The sequence below is a fragment of the Lutjanus erythropterus genome, chromosome 4 (assembly GCF_056507025.1).
Source record: "Lutjanus erythropterus isolate fLutEry1 chromosome 4, fLutEry1.hap2, whole genome shotgun sequence".
NCBI lineage: Eukaryota > Metazoa > Chordata > Actinopteri > Lutjaniformes > Lutjanidae > Lutjanus > Lutjanus erythropterus.
The window spans coordinates 11,032,112-11,054,098 of NC_139320.1; the positions used below are offsets into that span (position 1 = coordinate 11,032,112).

At 39.0% G+C, this 21,987-nt stretch overlaps 1 protein-coding gene across 1 annotated transcript in view; it reads right to left on the reverse strand.

Annotated features, from left to right (window-relative positions):
- Window positions 1–143: 143 nt before the first annotated feature.
- LOC146328105 (uncharacterized) overlaps window positions 144–21,987 on the reverse strand; it is an 82,461-nt gene continuing 60,617 nt past the window's right edge. Inside the window, exons 75-103 of the mRNA XM_084716271.1 lie at window positions 20,901–21,009; window positions 20,095–20,231; window positions 19,808–19,933; window positions 18,581–18,760; window positions 16,726–16,950; window positions 15,563–15,689; window positions 15,189–15,388; window positions 14,112–14,324; window positions 12,959–13,104; window positions 12,328–12,455; window positions 12,052–12,196; window positions 10,327–10,459; window positions 10,040–10,198; window positions 9,817–9,943; window positions 9,516–9,727; window positions 9,248–9,410; window positions 8,470–8,558; window positions 6,718–6,878; window positions 6,496–6,610; window positions 5,510–5,706; window positions 4,622–4,670; window positions 4,390–4,536; window positions 3,949–4,284; window positions 3,682–3,779; window positions 3,490–3,596; window positions 3,304–3,383; window positions 1,343–1,371; window positions 1,119–1,250; window positions 144–762 (exon numbers count right to left, since the gene is read on the reverse strand). Of these exons, the coding sequence (XP_084572397.1) occupies window positions 202–762; window positions 1,119–1,250; window positions 1,343–1,371; window positions 3,304–3,383; window positions 3,490–3,596; window positions 3,682–3,779; window positions 3,949–4,284; window positions 4,390–4,536; window positions 4,622–4,670; window positions 5,510–5,706; window positions 6,496–6,610; window positions 6,718–6,878; window positions 8,470–8,558; window positions 9,248–9,410; window positions 9,516–9,727; window positions 9,817–9,943; window positions 10,040–10,198; window positions 10,327–10,459; window positions 12,052–12,196; window positions 12,328–12,455; window positions 12,959–13,104; window positions 14,112–14,324; window positions 15,189–15,388; window positions 15,563–15,689; window positions 16,726–16,950; window positions 18,581–18,760; window positions 19,808–19,933; window positions 20,095–20,231; window positions 20,901–21,009 (4,631 nt within the window). The 3' untranslated portion in view covers window positions 144–201. The remainder of the gene's footprint in view (window positions 763–1,118; window positions 1,251–1,342; window positions 1,372–3,303; window positions 3,384–3,489; window positions 3,597–3,681; window positions 3,780–3,948; window positions 4,285–4,389; window positions 4,537–4,621; window positions 4,671–5,509; window positions 5,707–6,495; window positions 6,611–6,717; window positions 6,879–8,469; window positions 8,559–9,247; window positions 9,411–9,515; window positions 9,728–9,816; window positions 9,944–10,039; window positions 10,199–10,326; window positions 10,460–12,051; window positions 12,197–12,327; window positions 12,456–12,958; window positions 13,105–14,111; window positions 14,325–15,188; window positions 15,389–15,562; window positions 15,690–16,725; window positions 16,951–18,580; window positions 18,761–19,807; window positions 19,934–20,094; window positions 20,232–20,900; window positions 21,010–21,987) is intronic.

Here is a 21,987-nt window from a genome sequence, read left to right on the forward strand (position 1 = left end):
TAGAATGCTAAGGTACATCCAAACTCAGAAACGTGGCCCAGTTCTATTGTAATGTGTCCCAAATTATCCTCTAATAAAGTCTAATAAAAAAAAATATTTCTTGTTTTCACCTAATTCGATACAAAGTACAGCTTATTATGTGCTGTAAAATAAAGTGTGACTGAAATATTAGTGACAGAACCATATAAAACAACACATTTCTCAGCATTTATCAACATTCAAATCCAGTTTCTGCTCAGCAGGCCCCAACATATCGTCAATATCTGTGTGTCCAGTTGTGTTTTCTATTGTGATCTGATTGTTTAGCTCCTGCTTTCCTGCAACATTGACATGCAGCCGATCTCGACTCTCTAGCATCTGGCTATCCAGTAGTGTGTCAGGGTTGTTGCGCTGGACAGCCTCCCTCCTCTGCAGGTCAGAAATATGACTCTCCAGTTTGTAGTCACTGGGACCTGTGCTCTCTACGGTTTGTTGGCTGTGACTCTGGCTAGCTGGAATACTCTCCTGCTGCTGGCCGTCAGTGGGACCGCAGCCATCGACGCCAGAATAAAGCTCCATCTGCCCCTGCTGTGTGTTGCCGCTGTCTGTTTGAGTACTGCCTCTTGTCCCGTCTTTTGACTCGCTGTCATGCTGCTGGCATCGTCTGATTTGGCCTAATGTGACTTGGAGCTCATTGAGGCGCTGTGATACATGGCGTCTCTTCAGTTCCAGCAGGATTGTTCCATTACGACTCAGGCTTGGCACGCTTGTTGGTGTTGCCCCCTATAACAGGATAGATCACAGAGGATGTATTGTAGATGATGTGTGGTAAAAGATATAAATGGATTAATGCACATAGTCTCAAGAGACGCTGCAAATATGCAAATGCAGGCACACATCACACTCATGAATACTGATTCACACATTTTTTAGTCACAGCTGAAAAGGAGCAAATGAACATCACAGAGTGAGTAGTGAGAAAGTAAAAAAAAAATCTCAGCATGTTGAAATTTGTAGGAAATAAAATACTGAAAGACAATTTCTAAACCCTTCACAACAGGATTAAATTACCATGTACAAAGATTCATTATTTGGATTATGTAATTATATGTGTAATGTATAATATTCCAGCTAATTACCGCAGAATGGTTGCCAGCACTTTTCTCTCTCTCTTTTAGCTGTGCGCTCATTTGAGCTCTCTTCTGTAGCTGCACGCTCAGCTGCAAGAAAGACTCATTCAGGCGGTCAATTTCTTCTTCTACACAGGACAACTGAAATAAAGGAAGTAGAAAAGCGGCAGGTGGTGCTTGGAGGACAGTGACTCTTAAATTAAGATAGTTTATGATTATTAACACAGTGATACCTGCATCGGTGTCCCTTTTGGAGGTAAACCTGCAGAAATTAAAGGAGATATTTTTTAGTGTTCAAAATTGATTAAAAATGATCATAATAGTAGAAAGGTCTAAGGCATCTTCTGGATAAAAGTTGAAAAATGGCTATTTCATAATAAAGTTTTTAAAACAGACAACTCTGCATAGCAGCACCAACAACTTCCTTCAAGGTGTAACCCTCAGCACACAGTTTCCCCTTAAGTAGAAAGATGATTGTAAACACCTGAAACTACAACTGTGACCATAACTGCACAGTCACAACACTGCTGTCATGTGACTCCTACTGCATTGTTGAACTCATTACTGTCATCACCACAAATGTTACGCCACCAAACGTCTGCATGTGTCACTTGTGAGTTCACTGGCTTCAGGTTCAGATGTTTGCAATCATCTTGTGTCTATTAATGGGGAAACTGTGTGCTGAGGTCAGACCCTGAAGAAGGCTGTTTGTGCTGCTGCATGTCAGTTGTGATCCAGCTATATTTTAAGATGTACAAGCACTGTCTACATTTTCAGTATTTTGTCATGGAATAGCCATCTGAATTAAGACTTTTTAACATTTTGCCTTGGGCTTTTCTTCTTTTATGAACATTTGTGTTCCCTACCAAAGAGTACTTTCATTCAATTGCTTGAATGTACAAGCACTTTTTCTTTTTTGAAATTACTTTTGGCAAATTCCTAAATGGAACCTGTATTGATGGAAAAGCCACAACAGTTGAAACACCTAATAACAAATCATTGTTTATCTAGCAGAACTGCAAACACCTATTGCCTTCAGAGTAGCTTCAGTGCTCATCGGCATGTTGTCATTAAAGTCATGAACTGTGTGTTCGAGGATACTGGACCATTCTTCTGCAACAAAAGCTCTTTAGGTGAAAATCGACTCTTTTTCTTTCCAGGATGGCTGCCTATAATGGTTTAATCACGTTAAGATCCTGTGACTGGACAGAAATGGAAAAGCATCTGGAATCAATCTTATATGACAATTAAATATGTTCCTCGGTTTATATGGATGCATTACTGTTGTGAAACAGGGAAATATCATGGGTTTCAGAGGATGCTGTTATGGATCAATGGCTCCAGGGTTGAAAATTGTGCTTTGAAAGCCTTAAATCTATCCTCACATGAAAAGGAAGTGTACAAGACTGCTTGTAATACCTTAATAGATTTTCCATCAATCAAGGTTCAAGAGTTTGTGCTCCCCACAACAGTTTTTTAGGTTGGTATATTGACTATGAATACCATAAATATAGTTTTAAAAAACTAATTTAGCAACGATCCAGCTTCTAAGTGGTGATGAATTTTGATTTTTACTCATGTATGTTTTTTGTTGCTGTTACATTGCCAGGTTTACATATTGGCTTTGCAGTGACAGATGTGTAATGTCAGATTTATGGTTTTTGTACAACTGCTGAGGTTTGATCCAAGACTGTCACAATATTGGCTTTTTACTACACGATTGTTGTGGCCAAAAGAATTCACAATAATTATTGGTTATTGCAATATGAATAGTTAGGGGGAAAATGCTCAAAGTCAAATTCTTTAACTCTGTTTATTGGTGTACTCTGCGTTTGTGCGTTACACTGAAAATATAATGGTACGGAGGTAGAGAGTAACCATAACTATGCTAAGAGTACAAAAAGTACAGTTTCACTTAATGGATGGTGAAAAGGAAACCAGATGAACAGATGAATGAGCATTAAGTATGTTTAAGAAGCACTGGATTATTTACTCATTATTATCATTATCATGTGTATCATTAACATGATACTAATATTACACTTTTTAGAGACCGCAGTTATCATCAATACCAGATTATTGTGACCCTAAGTCTGTCAATATTTTGCTTTGAATAGTTTTTGCAATTGTTGTCACCGATTTCATATATTATATAATCTAACTGCATCTAATCAGAAATAAACAGTTGTCTTACCTGTGTTTGTGTCCACAGTTGAACTCTGTTTGAGGTTTCTGATGAGCTGCTCTAACTTGAAATATTTGTATTTTTCAAGTCTAAAATTGGAGAAGAGGCATAAAGGTTATTTAACTGCATGATTTTGCTTAAAGTGCATACAGTACTATTCTCTGATGCAAAGTAAGTTGTATCTCTCTCACCAACCTTCTGGCTAAAAGGTGCTCAGTGAACTGTGCCTCAGTGGGAACTCTAATGTTGAGAAATTCATCAACTAATGCACCATGCCGCCCCTCTGAAGCAATGAATTTTGACTGTAAAAAGAAAGCATAAAAAGTAATCTGCTCCTGCTTGTGTAGTATGAGTATGATGAGTGAAGCTTAAATAGCACTCACACACCTCTGCTGGGCTCCATTTGAAGGAAAGGTTGAACAGCTGAAGGCTTAAAGTTGAAATAGCCTCATGGAGAGCTTGCATAAAGCTCTGCTGTTTAAATCCTGGATTTGAAAAGAAAGAAAAACAAATATCGTATTGTTTCCAAAGAAGATTACAAAGTTTGTGCTTTTAAAGATGATTGCCTGAGTGGTTATAATTTACTTCACCACTGTTACAAAACCATGAAACAAGATTAGGTCTCGGGATTCTGCTTTTTTACCATCTGATTACCTGATGCTATGTGGGCCATGGACTGCAGAATCGTAGCGATGAAATGTCCCACATGCTGTAGTTTAGTCTCTGACAGATAAAGGATTTGATTGTTTGCATCAAAATAAAAGTCCCTTGAGCAGTGTGTCAGCAGAGAGTCATCAGAGGAAGATGAAGGAACAGGGAATGACTTGGCCAGCAGCAGAAGCACAGAGGGGAACAGGGGGCAGTTTGCAAGCAACTGCATGACCTGGCAACCGAACAGGAAGACGGCAGAGTGTTGAGGTGAGAGGTTGTCCAGTGCAGTCGGGATAAGTTTCCCATCGTTGTTCTCCTGGACATAATGCTCTGTATCTGCTAAAACACATGGAAAATACTGTATTTAGGCTTCAGAATTTCTTGTTACATTCATTGTGAGTTTGTTTTCTCTTTCTGAGGTCTTGGATTGTCATGTTTCTGTACCGTTGTGAAGACGTTGTTTAGACTGAGCTGTGGTAAGGTCCTGTAACGACTGCTGGATCTCCTGCAGGGTCTTGAATAAAGGAGATATGCTGATCAGCTTGGATAGGTCGTGGTCACTGAGACAAGGAGCCGTGCTCTGTAGATGGACTGTGGGGGACAGAATCATCTCACTGGGGTGACACAACATCCTGATGCAGGTAGAAAAATGCTCTTGTGTAGATGTGCTCCTTACCTGGCTCGTGGGTAAGAGCTTCTGCTTTGGTCATACTCAGTGATGAAAACTGAGAATCACAATTAGAATCATTTATTGTAAGTAGGTTTACATGTACAGGAGATTTCCCTCAGAATTTTGGTGTGTATCAATAAAAATCAACATGGTAAGTAGAACAATAAACAAGTAACACACAAACACTACAAGTCCAGAAATAAAACGACAATGAAATGTGACACAATATCCTCCTGCAACCTGGGAAGAAAAAGTTTTAATATTTAGGGGTTTTGTTTTGTTTTTTCATGTAATTCAAGTAAGTGGGATGTATAAAACACAAAGATTTTTTCTCAAAAATGTTTTATAACTTGTCCCTTGTAGTGGACAAGATGGATCAATATTTTTCACAAAAAGCACATTTACAAGATACATTCTCATTAGCTCTGCATGTCTATTCCATTCTGTCTCTTGATATATATTGGAAATAAATATGAAAAAATTGTATAATTTGTCATTTTAACAAACATTTTAACAATAATTTAGTACTTTCATTTATTCAGAACTCAACCTATCTTTTACATATCTTCCAGGGTGGTGGTGGTCTGACCTGCAGCTGTTTGTGGCAGCCAGACCAAAGAAATGCAGGATGGTGCAGTAAGTCCACTTATTTGTGCGACACTGACATTAGATAGAGGCTGATCATGTGGTCAGACAGATCGAGATCCGTTCTACCTCACTGAAAATTGGAGTCTACCTCAGCTGACATTGAGCGAGAGGTGGGGTACACCCCGGACAAGTCCACAGTTCATTATAGAGCTGACACACAGAGACAGAGAAACATTCACGCTCACATTCACTCCTGTGGGCAATTTCAAAGATAAACCACAAACAGAACAAATGACTCCACAGTACCTGTGTATAGCACAGGTTGGTGTCACCAGGTTGTGTGTATCCAGCTTGCTGCTCACATTCCCTGGCATCATGAGGACCAGTATGACAGTACAGGGGACCAGGTAAATCCTGGTTCTGCCAAGCTTCTCCTGTCAGCCGGCATAGGAGAGCTTCCACTGACCTGAGTACAGCTCCCAGTAACACTACAGAGGCCTCAGCTGGAGTGATGGGAATGAAAACAAAAACATTTAACAAAGGCTAGTTTTTAGCCTCTCAGACAAGGTTGGGGAGTAACAGAGTACACGTAATGGCATTAAGTATTAAAATACAAAATATGAGTATTCTGTTACAGCTTAAATTGGAGGTATTCTGAGTGTAGTTACTCTCTAAAAATAAATTACTTGGAGGGACTACATTTGTTTTTGTTTATTTTGCTCTAAAATTTATATGAGACACGCATTTCCCATAAAAAGATTTTTTAAAAATGTGCAACAATTTAACGCACAGCCAGGACATTGTCAGGAATGAGTTTTTATGTATATAAATATAAAGAACATTAAGTATATAGACAGGTGCAACATTATAGTATAGTGTGAGCTCTGCTTGTCATCAACCGAGCTGCTTTCCACATCAAAAGACTTAACACACCTAATCTGAAGGGCATGTGTTCAGTGTTCTGTAGTAGCACACATTTTAAAAGCATCCCTCCCAACACTGTTCTCAAAGCAGAACAAGAGGCAAGTGACAGGAAATACTTTAGAACTTATGATGCAGCCTACAATCAAGCACAACATTTGATAACAATGTTAATTGAATAGTTAAACATACTGGAAAATACTTTATTTTATTCACTTATTTGCCAGTTATATGATATTAGTTGTATGAGTTATATGATTAGTCTTTTTTTCCAATAGTGAAATTATTTTCTCTGCCCATTTACCATTTCTGTAGAAAGATCAGTTTCTCTGAGCAAATCACATGTTGTCTCGCCATCACTCAGTTTTTACCTTGTGTATCTGTCTCTCCTGCACTGCTGTTAGTTGGTTTGTCCCTCATTGCATTATGAACTAGAAGCTCCTTGAGAAGACTCAGTTTTTTATTATCCATGTTCTCAAAGACATTCTGAAAGAAAATATAGAATTTTACATTGTTTTCTTGTGTCACTTGACCCACGTTTCATATATTAAATATCTAATGTCCAATTCTGCCTTCCATGTAGTAAATCTCACCTTGAGTGTTTCAGTGTGCTGACAGATGTTTCTATAAAACTCCTGTGTGTCTTTGCGGTGTCGGGCCAGCTGTGAGGCTATGTGGAGGTTCTGATCCTCCAGTTTGTCATACAGAGTCTTCACATTGAACTCCTCCAAATCACAGCACCCTGACACACTTCCTAAATGGAAGCAAATGTCAATAACACGTTAAGTTAGAAATGGGCAGGAAATCAAGGGGGAAAACCCTCAGAGTGCCATCCTTAAGAATCGAAGAGATACTCTAGTGATGAATGGGTGCTCCTTGAAATCAAAAGCTTCCTTCACTGGACTCTATAATAATTCAGTACAGCCTCTCTAGCTTTTTAGACATGTAGGGGTGGAGCATGCAATGGATGCTAAGTACTCGATTTAAAATTGCAGCGGCTAACTAGAGAGCTAGAGATAACAGCACAAGCCAATAGAGTGTGATATTACCCATTATTTTCTTTATCATCAATCAAATGGGGAATAGGCTCTTAACTGCTACCTGGTCATGCGTGATGGTTTCATAATAACTTGACCAATGGACATTTAAATGCTCTATCAATAATGCAATAAGCACTAAGTGAGAAACATTAAAGTTGATCACTTAGTCATCTCAAATAATATCACAGAGTAGAAGAAACAATAAAAGATAAATTGAAAATTAGTCAGATAAAAAAAGTGATTTTTTTTTTTTAGATTTAGAGTTTTCAAGCACTTTCAAGATACCTAAACCAAAAAAATTCCAGACTCTTAAAGCCTTTACCATCACCTCTAAATTCAGACAGCAATTAATTTATATCATCACTTTGTTTATTTTACCAGCTGTTCATATTAACTTTGATTGTATGTTTTGATCACGATTATCTAATACTTAAATAGTTAGATAGTTCGCCCAAAAAATAAATATTCAGTCATTATCGACTCACCCTCATGCTGACTCAAGTTCAGGTTTAGTTTTTTTAGTCCACAAAACACTGCTGGAGTTTCACAGGAAAACAGTTTTGCAGAATCTCCCAATCAATTTAAGTGAACGGTGACCAGTTTTCAAATGGAAAAAACAACTCAGAAAAACATAAAATGCCTCTGAACTGCTCGTCTGGTGTAATCCAAGCCTCCTAAAGCCCCAACATATCGATCACTCCCAGTTCAGGCGGTGTGCACACGCACATGGCTCCAAGCTAAGGACATACAAAGAAGATTCAAGCTAAAAGCATGGTGTAAATAACATCTTTCAAGTCAACTTGGTATGTTGATGAGCAGTATGAAGGCATTTTATGTTTTGTTTTTTATTTTTTAAAAGTCTTGAGTTGTGAGCAGGTTTACAGTGAAGCAGTTAATGGCCATGAATTTCTAAGAACTCAGACAGAAAAACTCAGGCAGTGCTCTTACAGATATGCATAAAAATGTATGAGGAAAAATCAGGTGAGTGTAACAAAATCTTTCTTATGCATATTTTATTATTGTTCTTCTGTCTTTTATTACTTGATTTGTTGTTTTGTAATGGAGCGTTCCAGTCAAAGTATATCACACAATTGTACTTGTGTAACTAAAATGATGATAAACATCTTGGTCATTTTAGCATATAACAGAATATAATTCACAACATAATCTTTCAGATTTCAACTGGAAAATTCAATGTGCACTCAACCACACCTATCAGTAACAACATGATTTCCTGACATCACTACTGTCCCTACATATTTAAGGGGGTTAGATAATTTTTTCTGGATTTTTTACTGAGCGTACCTCCTTTTGAAACAGCAGGCTCCTCAGCTTCTGCTCCCTCTCCTACACCTCTATTGCCAAGGAAGCCACCAAGACTTGGGACAGCTATGCTGAAACACAAATGAGAAGCCATGCATTTATGTCATTTTACATAGTTTAGACATTGATGAGAACAATGAGGGCAGAGAGGAGGCTGACTTTTAGCATATATTGTAAAGGGGACACTGAGACAACCAACATCAGTAACCTGACCGGTGACATAAAGATGGACGACATAGGCAGCTCCCCAAAGGGGAAGCCAAAACATCTCAGTTGCCCTTTCTTGGCTGGCTGCAGTATAGGTCATACATTCTGCCTCCTCCATTTTAGCAAAGGGGACATGGGCCAAAATTAAACCCAAAGTGCACGCCAAATAATTTTGATTTCTGTCAGTTTAAGCAGTACTTATGAAGCTGATGTTTGTTCAAGTGTTCATTTTTTTGACCAGTTTAATTTTAATTAGTTTTTTATGCTATAAAAAGGGGGTTTAATGTCACGATTAACAGTTGAGTCCTGCTTGTGATGGCCAACTGTATAGGCGGGGATTCGATAACGCAGCTCCAACGCTGGTCACAACTGTGTAGACTCCGGCTACAAATCATGTTATCAGCGCAAGATGGCAGTGCTCATATCTGGGATATTTTGGCATCACTTTTGTACAGTGTGAAGAAGTGGAAATGTGTTGTCCATCTTCATTTATGTCAATGATCCTGACACATTGGTAAAACACACCATCAGTTTGGACATTAAGCCAACAGACCTGTCTCCACTGCAGACACAGTCCACTGGACAGAAGGGCTCGCCAAGGCTGCGCCATTTGGGTTTAGTCCTCCATTGGGAGACAAGTTTTGTTTTGCCCGGTCGCAGAACAAGCACTGTGGTGGTCACGACCACAGCTGCAACCAACAGCAGACTCAGGATCCCTACAGACAGTTAACATTATGTCATGATAACATGGAAAGGGTTAACTCATTACAGCCACGCACCTGCAAGATCAATGGTTGAGTTGAGACAGTTTGGACACACACCTGCTATCATTCCCCAGTCAGGTAGAAGGTTGAGTCTGTGCTGCTTGACTATCCCGTACTTAACCAGCTGTGCCGGGGTCATAGGCTGGAAGACAGAGGCCCGAGGGTCACACTCCGTCGCCTCCTCGCTGACCACCACAACCATACTCCATTCTGGGACAACACTGTCAACAAACACATACTTCCCTGTTTCTGAAAACACATGGGCAAACCTGAGGAGTGGAATAGAGAGAGATCAGTGGTAAAGACAGGATATCTGAGGACACTTGAGGCTCCACCTGCAGTATGGGCTCACAGTGACCTTGTAGAATTGAAGTTTGTCTGCTTCATGAGGATCTGCAGACGTCTGAAGGCACCAAAATCCCAGCTGGGGTTACTGTTAAATAGGTGGTCCTTCTGATACACTGGGAAGTGGCTGAGACGACGGTCTAAGCGATATAGAAATAAAGTCAGATAAAATTATAGTGTTTATAACCCACAAATAAATGATGAAACCGACATGACAAAAACAAAACCAGTGGTACCGGTGTGGTTGATGGTGAGATGGAAAATGAGCATGTCACCAGCGGACAGACAGGCGATGGGGTTGGGGATACGAGGAAGCACAGCTAAGTCTGCAGCATTATCATCATCTTCTGTGTCTCTCCTCTTTCTGGGTCTTGTATTTAGGAGTTCTATCGGTTCTGGGTAGAGGTAATCAGTGTTAAATCAGTTCAATTGTCAACTATTTTCCTTTAAAATGATAATGTCTACAAAAATCAATCAGGCTAATTAGAAAAATAAATAAATTTGACAAGTTAAGTCTAGTCACCTGACAGAAACTGATTGATGAGCTCTCTCTGTGTGGGAATCCAACCAAATACTCCTTCAGCATCAAACTGAACCAAATGGATTTTACCAATACTCTTTGCATGGATATCTGGTCCTAAAACATTTATCACAGCCTAGAAGTAAACAGAAACAAGCTCAATAATACTGATACTGCAGCACTACACAGCAGCATACTGCATAAATCCAAGAAATAAAATGACAAGATATCAATAAGTAATTCTCAGATGTCTTCTCTCATAAAACTGATCGCTTTGCATACGGATGCAGGACTTTGACCATATTGGAGAACCAATAACACATAAAGAACAACTATGGTATACTGTGTTTCTATATTAATTAGATGTCCAGTATATTTTTCTGATTAATGAATGTGGAATACACAGTGCTGACTATGGAGTAAAGAGCTTTTAGCTTTAAATGATTGTACTTTGTACAATTAATTGAAATATTATCACAATATGGTAAAGTGTAATATCCAAATTGCAAAACAGCATTATAATAGAGATGTTCTGGCCCACAAATCTTGTTTTCCATAAATAAGAAAACAAGATTGTTTGGTGCAGACCCCAACAAATGTTACATCACCATGATTTTAATAGTTTTTTCAGGGAAAAGGAATATTGTGACGCAAAAATCATCATTCTCATTGACTGTGAAAGTTATGGTAAAGCTTTAGGGGTTTATTTTGAGGTAAATGTCTTCTAGACAGGTATTTTGGGAAGGCTGAAGGAAGCAGGGTCAGGACTGACGTCACACTTGGGAGGTGGGGTCAAACCTGTGGCAGATTTTGGGTTTGAGTCAGATTGGACACACCACAAGGAAAAAGTCAAAGGCGAAACATTTTGGAGACAAAAAGAGATGGAGAAAGCAGAATTCATCTCCCACACCACAACAAACTGTTTGTATTCATGTTTTAACTGAACATTCACACTGAACTACAAGCTGGCTGATTGGACTGACAGAACGGCACCTGATGCATTACCAGCAAGCTTGCAGTCCGTGTGAGATGAGCGAGAATGGTGACCTGGCAGTGAGTGAGTGAACACCCCAGATTAGGTAAAGTTGTATTCACCCAGGAAGGTTTAGGCCATGTTTTAACACTTAATGCAATACACAGGAGAGGCACTAGGTTACGGGCTTGCTAGCCTTTGCGTTTTGTTTTTTTTACCATATCGTGCAGCCCTATGTTTTATAGAATTGTTTTCGATGGCTAAACATGTAGATTACAACAAGATAATGATTACATTTTATGCTGTATAAAAGAAAACTGATGATGAAACTAGTGGAAAATTGTGACACCAAGTAGCTGTAATGCATAATACTTTTTCTTGCATGGAAAGACTTTCCCTCCACCTTAATGTAATGATATCACAATATCTGCACCTGCAACATTTTTTTCAGGTTAACTGCTGAGTCTCAGACTGGCCGTGACCCTGATAAATGCCACAGCAAGCTTTCCACCAACTAATCGATCTAGCTAGGCCCTACAGTCTGAGAAGTCTCTTAGCTGCATCAGGACAATACCAATGTTAGATTCGTGCTACTTATTTTTATCTGGTGGCGACAGCTTCCCAAAATCCTTCCTCTCACTTACATACACACATTTTATGTAATTGATTCTAGTCTAAGGTAAATAAGAAACCCATTATTTTGTAAGGTATAGCCAATCATCAGTTTGTCAATAGCCCTGTCACCTCTATCTTACCCTGGACCAGACCATCTTGTCTCTCTCTCTGAAGCTGAGCAGGAGGTGTCTGTCTGGTGAGACCTGGGCAGAGAGCTGAGGCAGTCTGGAAAGGCAGGACGTGTTGCAGAGCTCCTCAGCAGACACGTATCGCTCACACTGGCAGCTGGAGGATCAGGATCAGGCAGAAAGACACAAAGCATATCAGGCTATTTCTTCACTGTATTTAGATTTTGTAGATTTTAAAGGTAAATTTTTAAAATGAAAATATAATTTAAAAATTTTAGTGAGACTCACATGCCCATCTCCACATCCAGGGTTCCTCCATGTGGTCCACAGGTGATATTACAGGAGTGGAGGGAAGGTGACACACAGTCTCTGGATGCTGCCAGGCGTACCTGTCCTGTGGCACATCGTCTGTTCGCCTGGAACACATGCACACACAGACAGAGACATCTGAAAGGACTTCACACACACAGACCTTGCAAGTTATTACATCATTCATGTCTGAAAACCAGCATTTCTCCCATCTCAGTGTTGTATTGATTTCAAAATGTTCTGGAAAAAAAATCGAATTCTAAAGTAAAATCACTGTGAACAGGTCACATGGAGGCAGTGTTTTACTGAAGTTTCATCATTTATTTATGGTGGTCAACACTGAGAGGTGTAGGACTTGTTGATATGCTTCTGGGAAACGTCAGCATCAGACACTTGAGAGTTGGCTGCTAAACACCTCTCCAGCTCTCTGGCAGGCTTTCAATCAGTTCACACCTTCAAATGCATCTCCATGAAAACTTTTGAGAGGAACACGTTACAGATTCAGATTTTCAGAGGTGAATATATTTGGGTGAACTGTCCAAAGATGGAAATTAGATACAGTACTTGATAGTATAATGGAATTTTTCTTGATTTTAAAACTGCTACTGACCTCAGGCTGGCAGTCCAATTCACTGTCAGAGGTGGAGCTTTTAAAATCCAGTTCATTGTAGAAGATGAAACCGGTTCTGCACAAACATGAACCATCCGAGGGCTGGAATGCACGATTCTTACCAAAGCAGGTACACGAAGAAGAACCTGAGGAAACATTACACAGATAGTAATTGGGTCAGAGTCTTGTCCAATATTTGGGCAAACCCAAATCATCAGATGATACATTAAATTTTCATTCTGAGAACATATTGCAGACCTCGCAAATTATTCCTGATAAAAACCAAACAATTCTCAATGAATCCTGAATGTAATCCCTTTGTAATCACCCACATTTTGATTAGTAACTACATTTTCAGTAACTGTCACAGTTTACATTTATTTTGTATTTAAACCATTTAATTAGTCATTTTGTCATCATTGTCTTCATTACAGTTACCCACATCTAGACACTATTCATCCTGGCATTTGTTGGTTTAGTGTTTGTTCTGTTTATTGTTGTGTCTTGTTTGTGAGTTGTTGTTAGTAATAAATGTCATAAAATATAAAGTCACTTCTCATATGAACAGATTCTGTTTTTGCTCTGCTTTGAGTTTCATTTAATTCCCAAGTTAAATTGTATTAACTCTCTTATATGATCAATAAGAGAGACATTTTCAAAAGTGACCTTTGACCTTTAACCATCAACATCTAGTTCATCCGTGAGTCCAAGTGGACATTTGTGTTTTTGTTGGCAGGTTCCACATTCTCTGTAAAGAAAACAATGGTTATTCACTTTTATGGATATTCTCTACATGGAACAATATGTTGCAAGGTCACATGGTATGAAACAAAATAATGTAAATGTTTTAGTAAATGTTGTTGGAAGCATAAAGGCTGCACTGTATGTAACATTGGTCTGTTGTAGTCAGGGGTAAGTCTGTGGGGTAGAAGGATGTGTTGGTCTTTCATATGTGACCCGTGAAGTTTGTGTTCTCCTGTATGCATTTTTTTCTCTTTTATAATCAATAAAAATTTTATCATAAAAAAAAACTGGGGAAAAACTATCAACAGAGACAGCTCTGTTGAAACTGTAATTTAACTTAAAAATGATCAAATGAACATATTGCTTGTTCACATAAAAGCATTTAATGGGTTATCTGACAAGATCTAACCTGCTTGTGAGGTGGAAGAGCTGCCACAGGGAAAACAGGCCCTCTGAGAAGGCAGGTGGTTAAAGGTACCAGCTGGACACGGGTGACAGTCACCCATTGTCTCAGCATGAGTGAGGTTACCGAAGGAGCCAGGGGGGCAGGGTATTGACCGGCTGGATCCCATGGGACAAACATACCCAACAGGGCAAGGGTTACTCTTGTAGTCGTCTGTACCTGGTGAATTGAAATATAAAATTTATTTGGAGTTGAAATAACAAATACTGTACATGTTAAAGGGATAGTTTGGATTATCTGAAGTGGGTTTGTGTGAAGTTCTTATCCACAGTCAGCTTGAAGCTAAACAGTGTACTACTGTGGACAGGGTCGGCAGCAAAAGGTATTTTAGTCACTTACAACCCTATCAGTTTAGGTGTACGTTATATTTAAGAATATTTTCACAGCTATACTTTGCCATCAGACAGCCTTTTCTGATGGGAAACTGTGTTATATAAGCCAAATATTGCTCTCTCCAAACCAACCGAACTCCACTGGTGAAATCAGGTGTAGCACAGGAGTGGCCGACCTACCACGGCCTTGATTATGTTTATGTGTGCCTTCTGTGTTTTAAAGGATAGTTCAGATTCACCAAACTCACACATTAACACAAACAAACAGACTGAGCCAGCGATAGAGCAGAAACCTCTATATTCTGTGAGTTAAAATGACCTGACCTATGGAATTTGATTGGTTTGGAGAGAGCAATATTTGGCTGAAATAATGACAGTAATAAGGCTGTCTGATGGCAAAATAAAGTGGTGAAAATACTTCAAATATAGTGCACTTTTAAGCTGATATTGATTTGTTTTTAGGTGGACCTTTTTTAAGTGTTTAAAATATGTTTTGTTTCAGCCCTTGTCCACAGCAGTTCATTACTTAGCTTTCATGCTGGTACTCCTCTTTGCTTCTCCTTTGGATGCTGACTGCAATCTACTCTAAGACAACGACTATGGAGAAATACCTCATACAACCCCACTTCAAATAATCCGAACTACCCCTTTCATTGAGATTTGGAGTTATTTGTGATGCTGAGTAAAGTACCTGGGGGGCAAAAGTATCCCGGTGGACATGGGAGGCACTGTGGGATGGGGGAGAGGTATGGACGATAGGTGCCCCCCTCACACACACTACAGCAGCTGCTTTTGGATCCTCTGAGCCCGCTGGTGTTGACAGGCTTGGAACCCCCGTCACAGGACTTCATGGCAGAGCTGTTGGCGGGGCAGTAGTAGGGAAATGGACAGCTGTGGGGCAAAGTAACAAGGTTATTTATAAAGCTTCAGCCCACACTGTGTAGAGTCAGTCCAAACCCATTAAGCTTTCATCATTTCAACAGTTAAAGCCTCTCATTTGCATGTCAGTCTCACAAACGTGTTTTCATGCCAGGTTTTAGCATACTGAACCTTTCAGGCACTCACAGTTGTTTGGCAGTGTGGTAGGTGTGGGATCCCTCAGGACAGAAATAACCTTCAGGACAGACTTGAGGCTCAGCAGTCTGAGGTCCACAGTACGAACCAGCTCTGCACAGCCTCTCTGAGACCGCACCTGGACGATGAGCAAAACCTCATTACTGCAGAACACCATTACTGTCTACAGGGAGAGAAGCATTTATTAGAGGGCCAGCGTGCAGGTTCTAGTGACATCTAGATATGAACAAACTGCAAACACTTCATCTAAATCTCACCTTCAAAGCATGTAGTAGAACCTAAAGGGGCTGTGAAACTTTTTTTCATATCGCCCAACCCTACTTTATATACTGTTGGTTAGTTTAATCTACAGCAAGGCATCCCATTCTATAAGATCAATACTGTTGCAGAATTTGGTGTGTTATTGTAGAGAAAATTAGTATATTGATAGAAATTGCAATATGCAAAATTGGAGCAATGTTGCAATAGTGCAATGTTTTTAAAAGTTGCATCAAAAAACCATTTAAAATTAAAAATTGTTGTGCTGCATAGATGTCCTGGCCTAAACATTACATTCGATAGACTTAAAAAAAACATATTTGTTCGGTACAGGTCCCAGCAAAAATCACACTACAATCATTTCATGTGTTTTTTCATACTAAATGAGAGTAAAGATGCAAAAATTATAATTCCCTCTAGTATAACAAATCATATCCCAATTGCAATATCAGCCAAAACAATTGCAATTAGATGTTTCCAAATTGTTTAGCCCTATTATTCATACAAAGTATTGTTCAGCTCTATACCAGGGGTTTCAGTCTGACTGTAGACAAAGTTTGCTTAGTTTCACTCAATTCTTGGATGCCATGGACACTCATAAAACATAGCCTAATATTGCTGTTTGACAGTTTCAGATTACACCAAGTACATAAAAAGGTCTGTCCAAAGGTATTTATTAGTTTCTGACTCTGGGAAAAACAGTAACATTCCCCAATACTGTATGTCTCAACTATTTCTTTAATCAAATCACCCACTGAAGGTGATCTCCTTTTGATAACTAATGCAATATTTTTTTATTTCCATTGCTGAGCATCCCCTGAAACACACACACACACACACACATTTTGAAACAATTAGCTCTATGCTAACATTATAAACTATGTTGATAAACTCACCCATGGGACATTGATAAGAAGCTCTGCAGGGGATTCCCTCCACGTTGGGTTCTCCTGCAGCCCGAGGATCAGGACAGAAGGTTCCCCCTGTACAGGGTTCACACTGGCTGGGTGCAGCAGCTCCAGGAAGGGATCTCTTAGTGCCTGCAGGGCAGAGGATGGGGGGTCCAGACCCACTGCACCAGAAACCAGGTGGGCAGGGACTGCTGGAGTAATCTGTGAGCCCTGGAAAATAACAGCTTTCTGAAAAAACTATTCATCACTTCACACACTATAATGAAAGTAGAAATAAATTTGCTGCATCACCTTCCACACACAGTGAGCGAGACCTTAAATGAAAAACACCTGAACCACGAAGCTTATCAAAATGACTTAAGGGAGAGAGGGAGACTATTTGCTGGTGATCAAGCATCAGATAAACTTATAATATGGTTTGGATTTTAAATCATTTTGCACATTTTTAAGGGAGATTAGAAGAAAGTTTTTTTCTTTGTTAATCCACCACTCAGTCATTACTGTTGCTGCAGGTATCACAAGTTTGAAATTTAGTGTTCTCAATCATATTATACCTCCTTCACTCTTATCTCAGACACTGGTACAACAGTCTGTGTTCTTTAAATTAATACAAAGAACATAGGAAGGAAGGAAGGAAGCAATTTCTTTGAACTATCCTTGCAATGCATGTAAATTCACCCACCAGAGATAAGAGTATAATGATGTATTTTACACTTCATTATTGGCACAGGATAAATCAGAATGACATGGGAGGAATCCCCTTTAATACAAAGGAATCAGTTAGATTTGCAGATCTTATTTCATTTCAACTTTTTAACCTCTTGAGCTCCAACCCTCCCACAACCACTGATCCTCTTTAAGAGGGGGCAGAGTAGCTTGAAAGCACATAGCAGACCAACAGTTTGTGCCACATACAAGCATCATGCATCATCTGAAAGCTGGGAAACCTAAGATTAATGTGAGATGCAGTCCAGCACTCTGTGTCGTAAATATGTCATAAATATGTAATAAACATTGGGTTTTGGTTAGGTGCCCTTTCAACATTTGAGAGCGTATAAGGGTTTATTATGATTGAAGTAGAAGAATAATAGTATAGTAGTAATAATGGAAGCATTATTTGGGTTGATACCATTATATTTTACACAGATTTTGTGCAATATTTTAGCATTTTTTCAATCACAGAATCAATAAAAGTCGTCAAGAATCCGTCCAAAAAATACCACATCAAGTCACCAAGACGTTAAGGAACTCTTAAGAAAAATACATGATTTGGTGCCAAAAACCATTGACCTTTCTGCAAGAATTGCATTTTTCAGCAACTGGATGCCGAGCACTTCTTTTCTGGAGAAAGCTCAGAAACCCTCTTCTTGTCAGCGCATCTAAGAAAGTCATACATCCTCCTTAAAGTTTCATGAGCCTGTTATTATCCTACAGGTCCCAACAGGTCATTTTTTATAGTGAGGTCACTACAATGAATTGGCTGACTAACATCATCACTTTTAATAGAATTTGGGCTCAGCTTTGCAGTCAGTTAGAATTTATCTAATTCCAAAACTGTTCTAATAAATTATTAATACCTGAAATATTCAAATACAACATTCTTAAAATAGGCATCAATAACAGAATTATACGGGATGCAAAAAAAAAAACTACATGATTTTTGCCCAAAACTGAATGGGATGAGAATAAAGTGTGCATTTCTGTAAAGGGGAGATTCAGATATCTTGATGATAAAGTCTGTTAAAGCCACTGACAAAAAGCAATGAAGCCAAGGACTTTAAGAGTTTAAGTTATTCATTAGTGTGTTGTGTTCCACGGTGTCAGATGCAGTGTTTCAGACCTGTGCTGTTACAGTGTGATCCAGGAGGGCAGGGCAAGCAGTCACCCTTGCTGCCTGCTCCAGGGGAAGCTCGATAGGTGTACAGAGGACATGGTCTGGGTCCTGTCCCTCCACTGAAGTCACTGCCGGGCAGACCGTCACAGTAATGACCAGCAGGACACAGATGGAGGACTGGCTCACCTGCAAACAAACAAATTCTAACATTTTAGGAGAAAAACAGGGTTTCAGATGTTTTAACTGTGATTTTTTTTTGCTATTCCCTTTTGTTATTCCCTTGTTTATTGGATGATGAATACATTTCAACACTTTATTGATCACTTTTAAGCTCATCAAGCTCTTGCCTCTGGCTACATTTCTGACCTATTAACCCTGCATGAGCCCAGGCTTAGTCATTATTTTCAAGGCAGGGCTTTGCTGCCTGTTCCAGTCAGTGGTTTTGACTACAATCCCGGTCCGAGGATCCTGCTACTATCTACTTATACTCAGTTACACATGAGACACACAGTGACTGCAGGGACTAGTTGCTTGTTATCCTAACAAGCAGACAGTAAGCCGCTTCCCAAGCATCAGGATTGAAAATTGTTCATCTAGGCCAAAGAAAAAAAGACTTTTTTTTAACTGTCAGAGCACCAAAAGATATACTGTTCTTCCTGCTTTGAATGTCTGAATGAATGTCTCAAACTCAGCTATTCCTTTGCATCACTACAAAAAACAATTTGTCCAAAACAGGTCTCTTTATAATTTAAATAATATTTAAATAAATAATAATTTAAATGTACAATACCTTAGTTTTCCACACGTTAGTTCTCTCTCAGATTAAAACAATAACAATAGAAGGAGTTTTAATGATTGTGAGGCAGCTTAAGAACATAAGAGTTGTTCTCACTTTTAAACAACCACCATAGCTGATGAAACTCTATCTGTCATAACTCAGGCAGAAATCATGTTAATGGGTGTGGTAATATTAAAGGTCTATTCATGTTATGTTTAGTTACATTTGTTGATTTCCTTCCTCACAATCACTAATTCTTGAAAACTTTTTGGATAATGCAAGTACACAAACTCAACAAAATATATAACTTTTGTCTGCCATTTTTTGGGCATTTTAATGTGAAAATGTTGCATATTATAGCTTTTAACTTTAGCATGCATTTTTACCCTGAAAACCTGATACTTACTTCTAAAAACACCTCTAACTACTCAAAAAGGACCATTATCAGCTCATACCAGGTTTACACCAATGGTGAGGTGGACAGGGTAAGCAGTCCTGCTGGCTGGCACCTCCTGGGGAGCTTCTGAAAGTGTTTGCAGGACACAACTCAGCCTCCTCTGTGCCCTCAGGACAGTAAAAACCTGGAATAAAGAACATTTACAGGCATTCATAATTTATTTCAAAGAGTTAAAGGATATAATTGTTAATTGCTGAATCTGAAAAGTAGATGTAGTAGAATAAAGTGTGAAAATCTGTGGTAGCATTTAGGTTGTTTTATTTTTAAGTGATTGATGTTCTGTACCTGGTGGACATGGTCCAGCACACTGCATGCCCCACTGGCACTGGGTCAAGTTAGACGTGTCTCCCTGAGGGGTGAAATCTGCACTGCCAGAAACACAAAGATACCCCGCAGCACACACACCCTGGATCCTTCCAGCCCTGAAGAAAATACACACAGGATTAGTTTATCCACAGATCCACTGCTGCTGTTTACAGACACCAATTCAAAAAATGCACTAGAGAATTACGTCTTGGTATAATTATATATGTGTAATAAATAACAGTATATTGTTTTATTTTAATTTATTCCATACTTTATTTATTGTAATTTGTCTGTAGGTTACATATGTTCTGTGGATATGTAGCATGTAGGGATTACAGCTTTCTTTTCCTTGTACAACCCTTGTGTTGCAGAATGATAAATAAATCACGTTGACACTGCGCAAACACACAAATACAAAAACATGAGACTATTTAGAAGACACTAACATGCATGCTCCATTAGATAAAAAGAATGACAAGCACGTAATTTCCAACATTCTCACCCCCCATACTCATATCAACATTCATTATATTCATGCATATTAAGGTGTTAATTTGGTTGCTCAGTGAACCTGAACATGATACACTCCTACATTCTGCTAATTGTTAGTATAATTACAGCAGAGACGAGTGCTTGCCTTTGAGCGTGTGTCTGCATGTGTATGCATGAGTACAGGAGGTGCATGTGCCTAATTGTGTCTGTCTGTGATGTATGTGAGTGTGAGACAAGTGTACATTTGAGAGCTCGAGCATGCATACAGTCAGGCTGTGACGCATCCAGAGTACCTGCAGTACATCCCTGGAGGGCAGGGTAAACACTCTCTTTCCTCTTGTAGGCCTCCCTGGTTTGAATGAGTGTACGTCCCATTAGGGCAGGGCTGAGGCACCATGGTGCCTGTAAAAATACATTAAATGCATTAAAACAGAGACTGAGAGCATGATTTATTACATAGTGGTTGTGTTTATTTGCAGGAAAACACAAAACAGGGCCATTTTTAGTCTTTTGGTCACAGTTAATAAGGTTATGCATAAATTAAATTAAAGTTGCTTTTTCTTGATAAGAGAGAAATTCAATATGAGAAGAGACGAGAAGAGAGAAGACTCAACTATGACTTTAGAACCTAAAAGAACTAAGAATTCAGACCATAGGGTCAGGGAGTGCAGCTACAAATTAGGATCATAGATGGAAGTTAGATCTTTTTTTCTTTTAAATACATTTTGATTGAATTTGTTTGGGAACAGGAACTTTGACTACAACAGCATAGCAATGTCCTCATATACAGTATAACATAATAAAATAAAAAATAAACAAGATAAAAATATATACATTCATAAAAAAGAACTAAGAATTGAAAGCAGCAGAATTACATTAAAAACACAAGACAAGACACAAAAGAGAAACACAAAGAATAAATCCTAGAAAATAGAATAAAAGATCCAATAAACGGCAGAGAAATCCAAGCAGTAAAAATGACAGAATGAGCTAGAAATGTGCTAAATCAACTAAATGCTTGCCTGAATAAGTAGGTCTTCAGTTGAGTTTTAAAAATGTCAACAGAGTTTACATGTCTGATTTAACTGGGCGGGGTGTTTCTCAGTCTCGGAGCGAAGAAGCTAGAAGAGGTGTCACCACTTGTTTTGTGGGTTACTTTAGGAACACTTTAAATACCAGCATCTTGTTAAAAGTTTGAGTACTCAAGTTTCCTAATCACCCTCTGGTAGGCCAGTGAACAGAGCATTACAGTAGTCCAACCTACTAATAGTAAACGCATGTACTATTTTTTTCATTATCCTGCTTTGTCAAGTAAAGGCCTTACTTTGGCAGCATTTCTCAAGTGGAAGAATGCTGTCTTGGTCACTTTGTGAATATGGG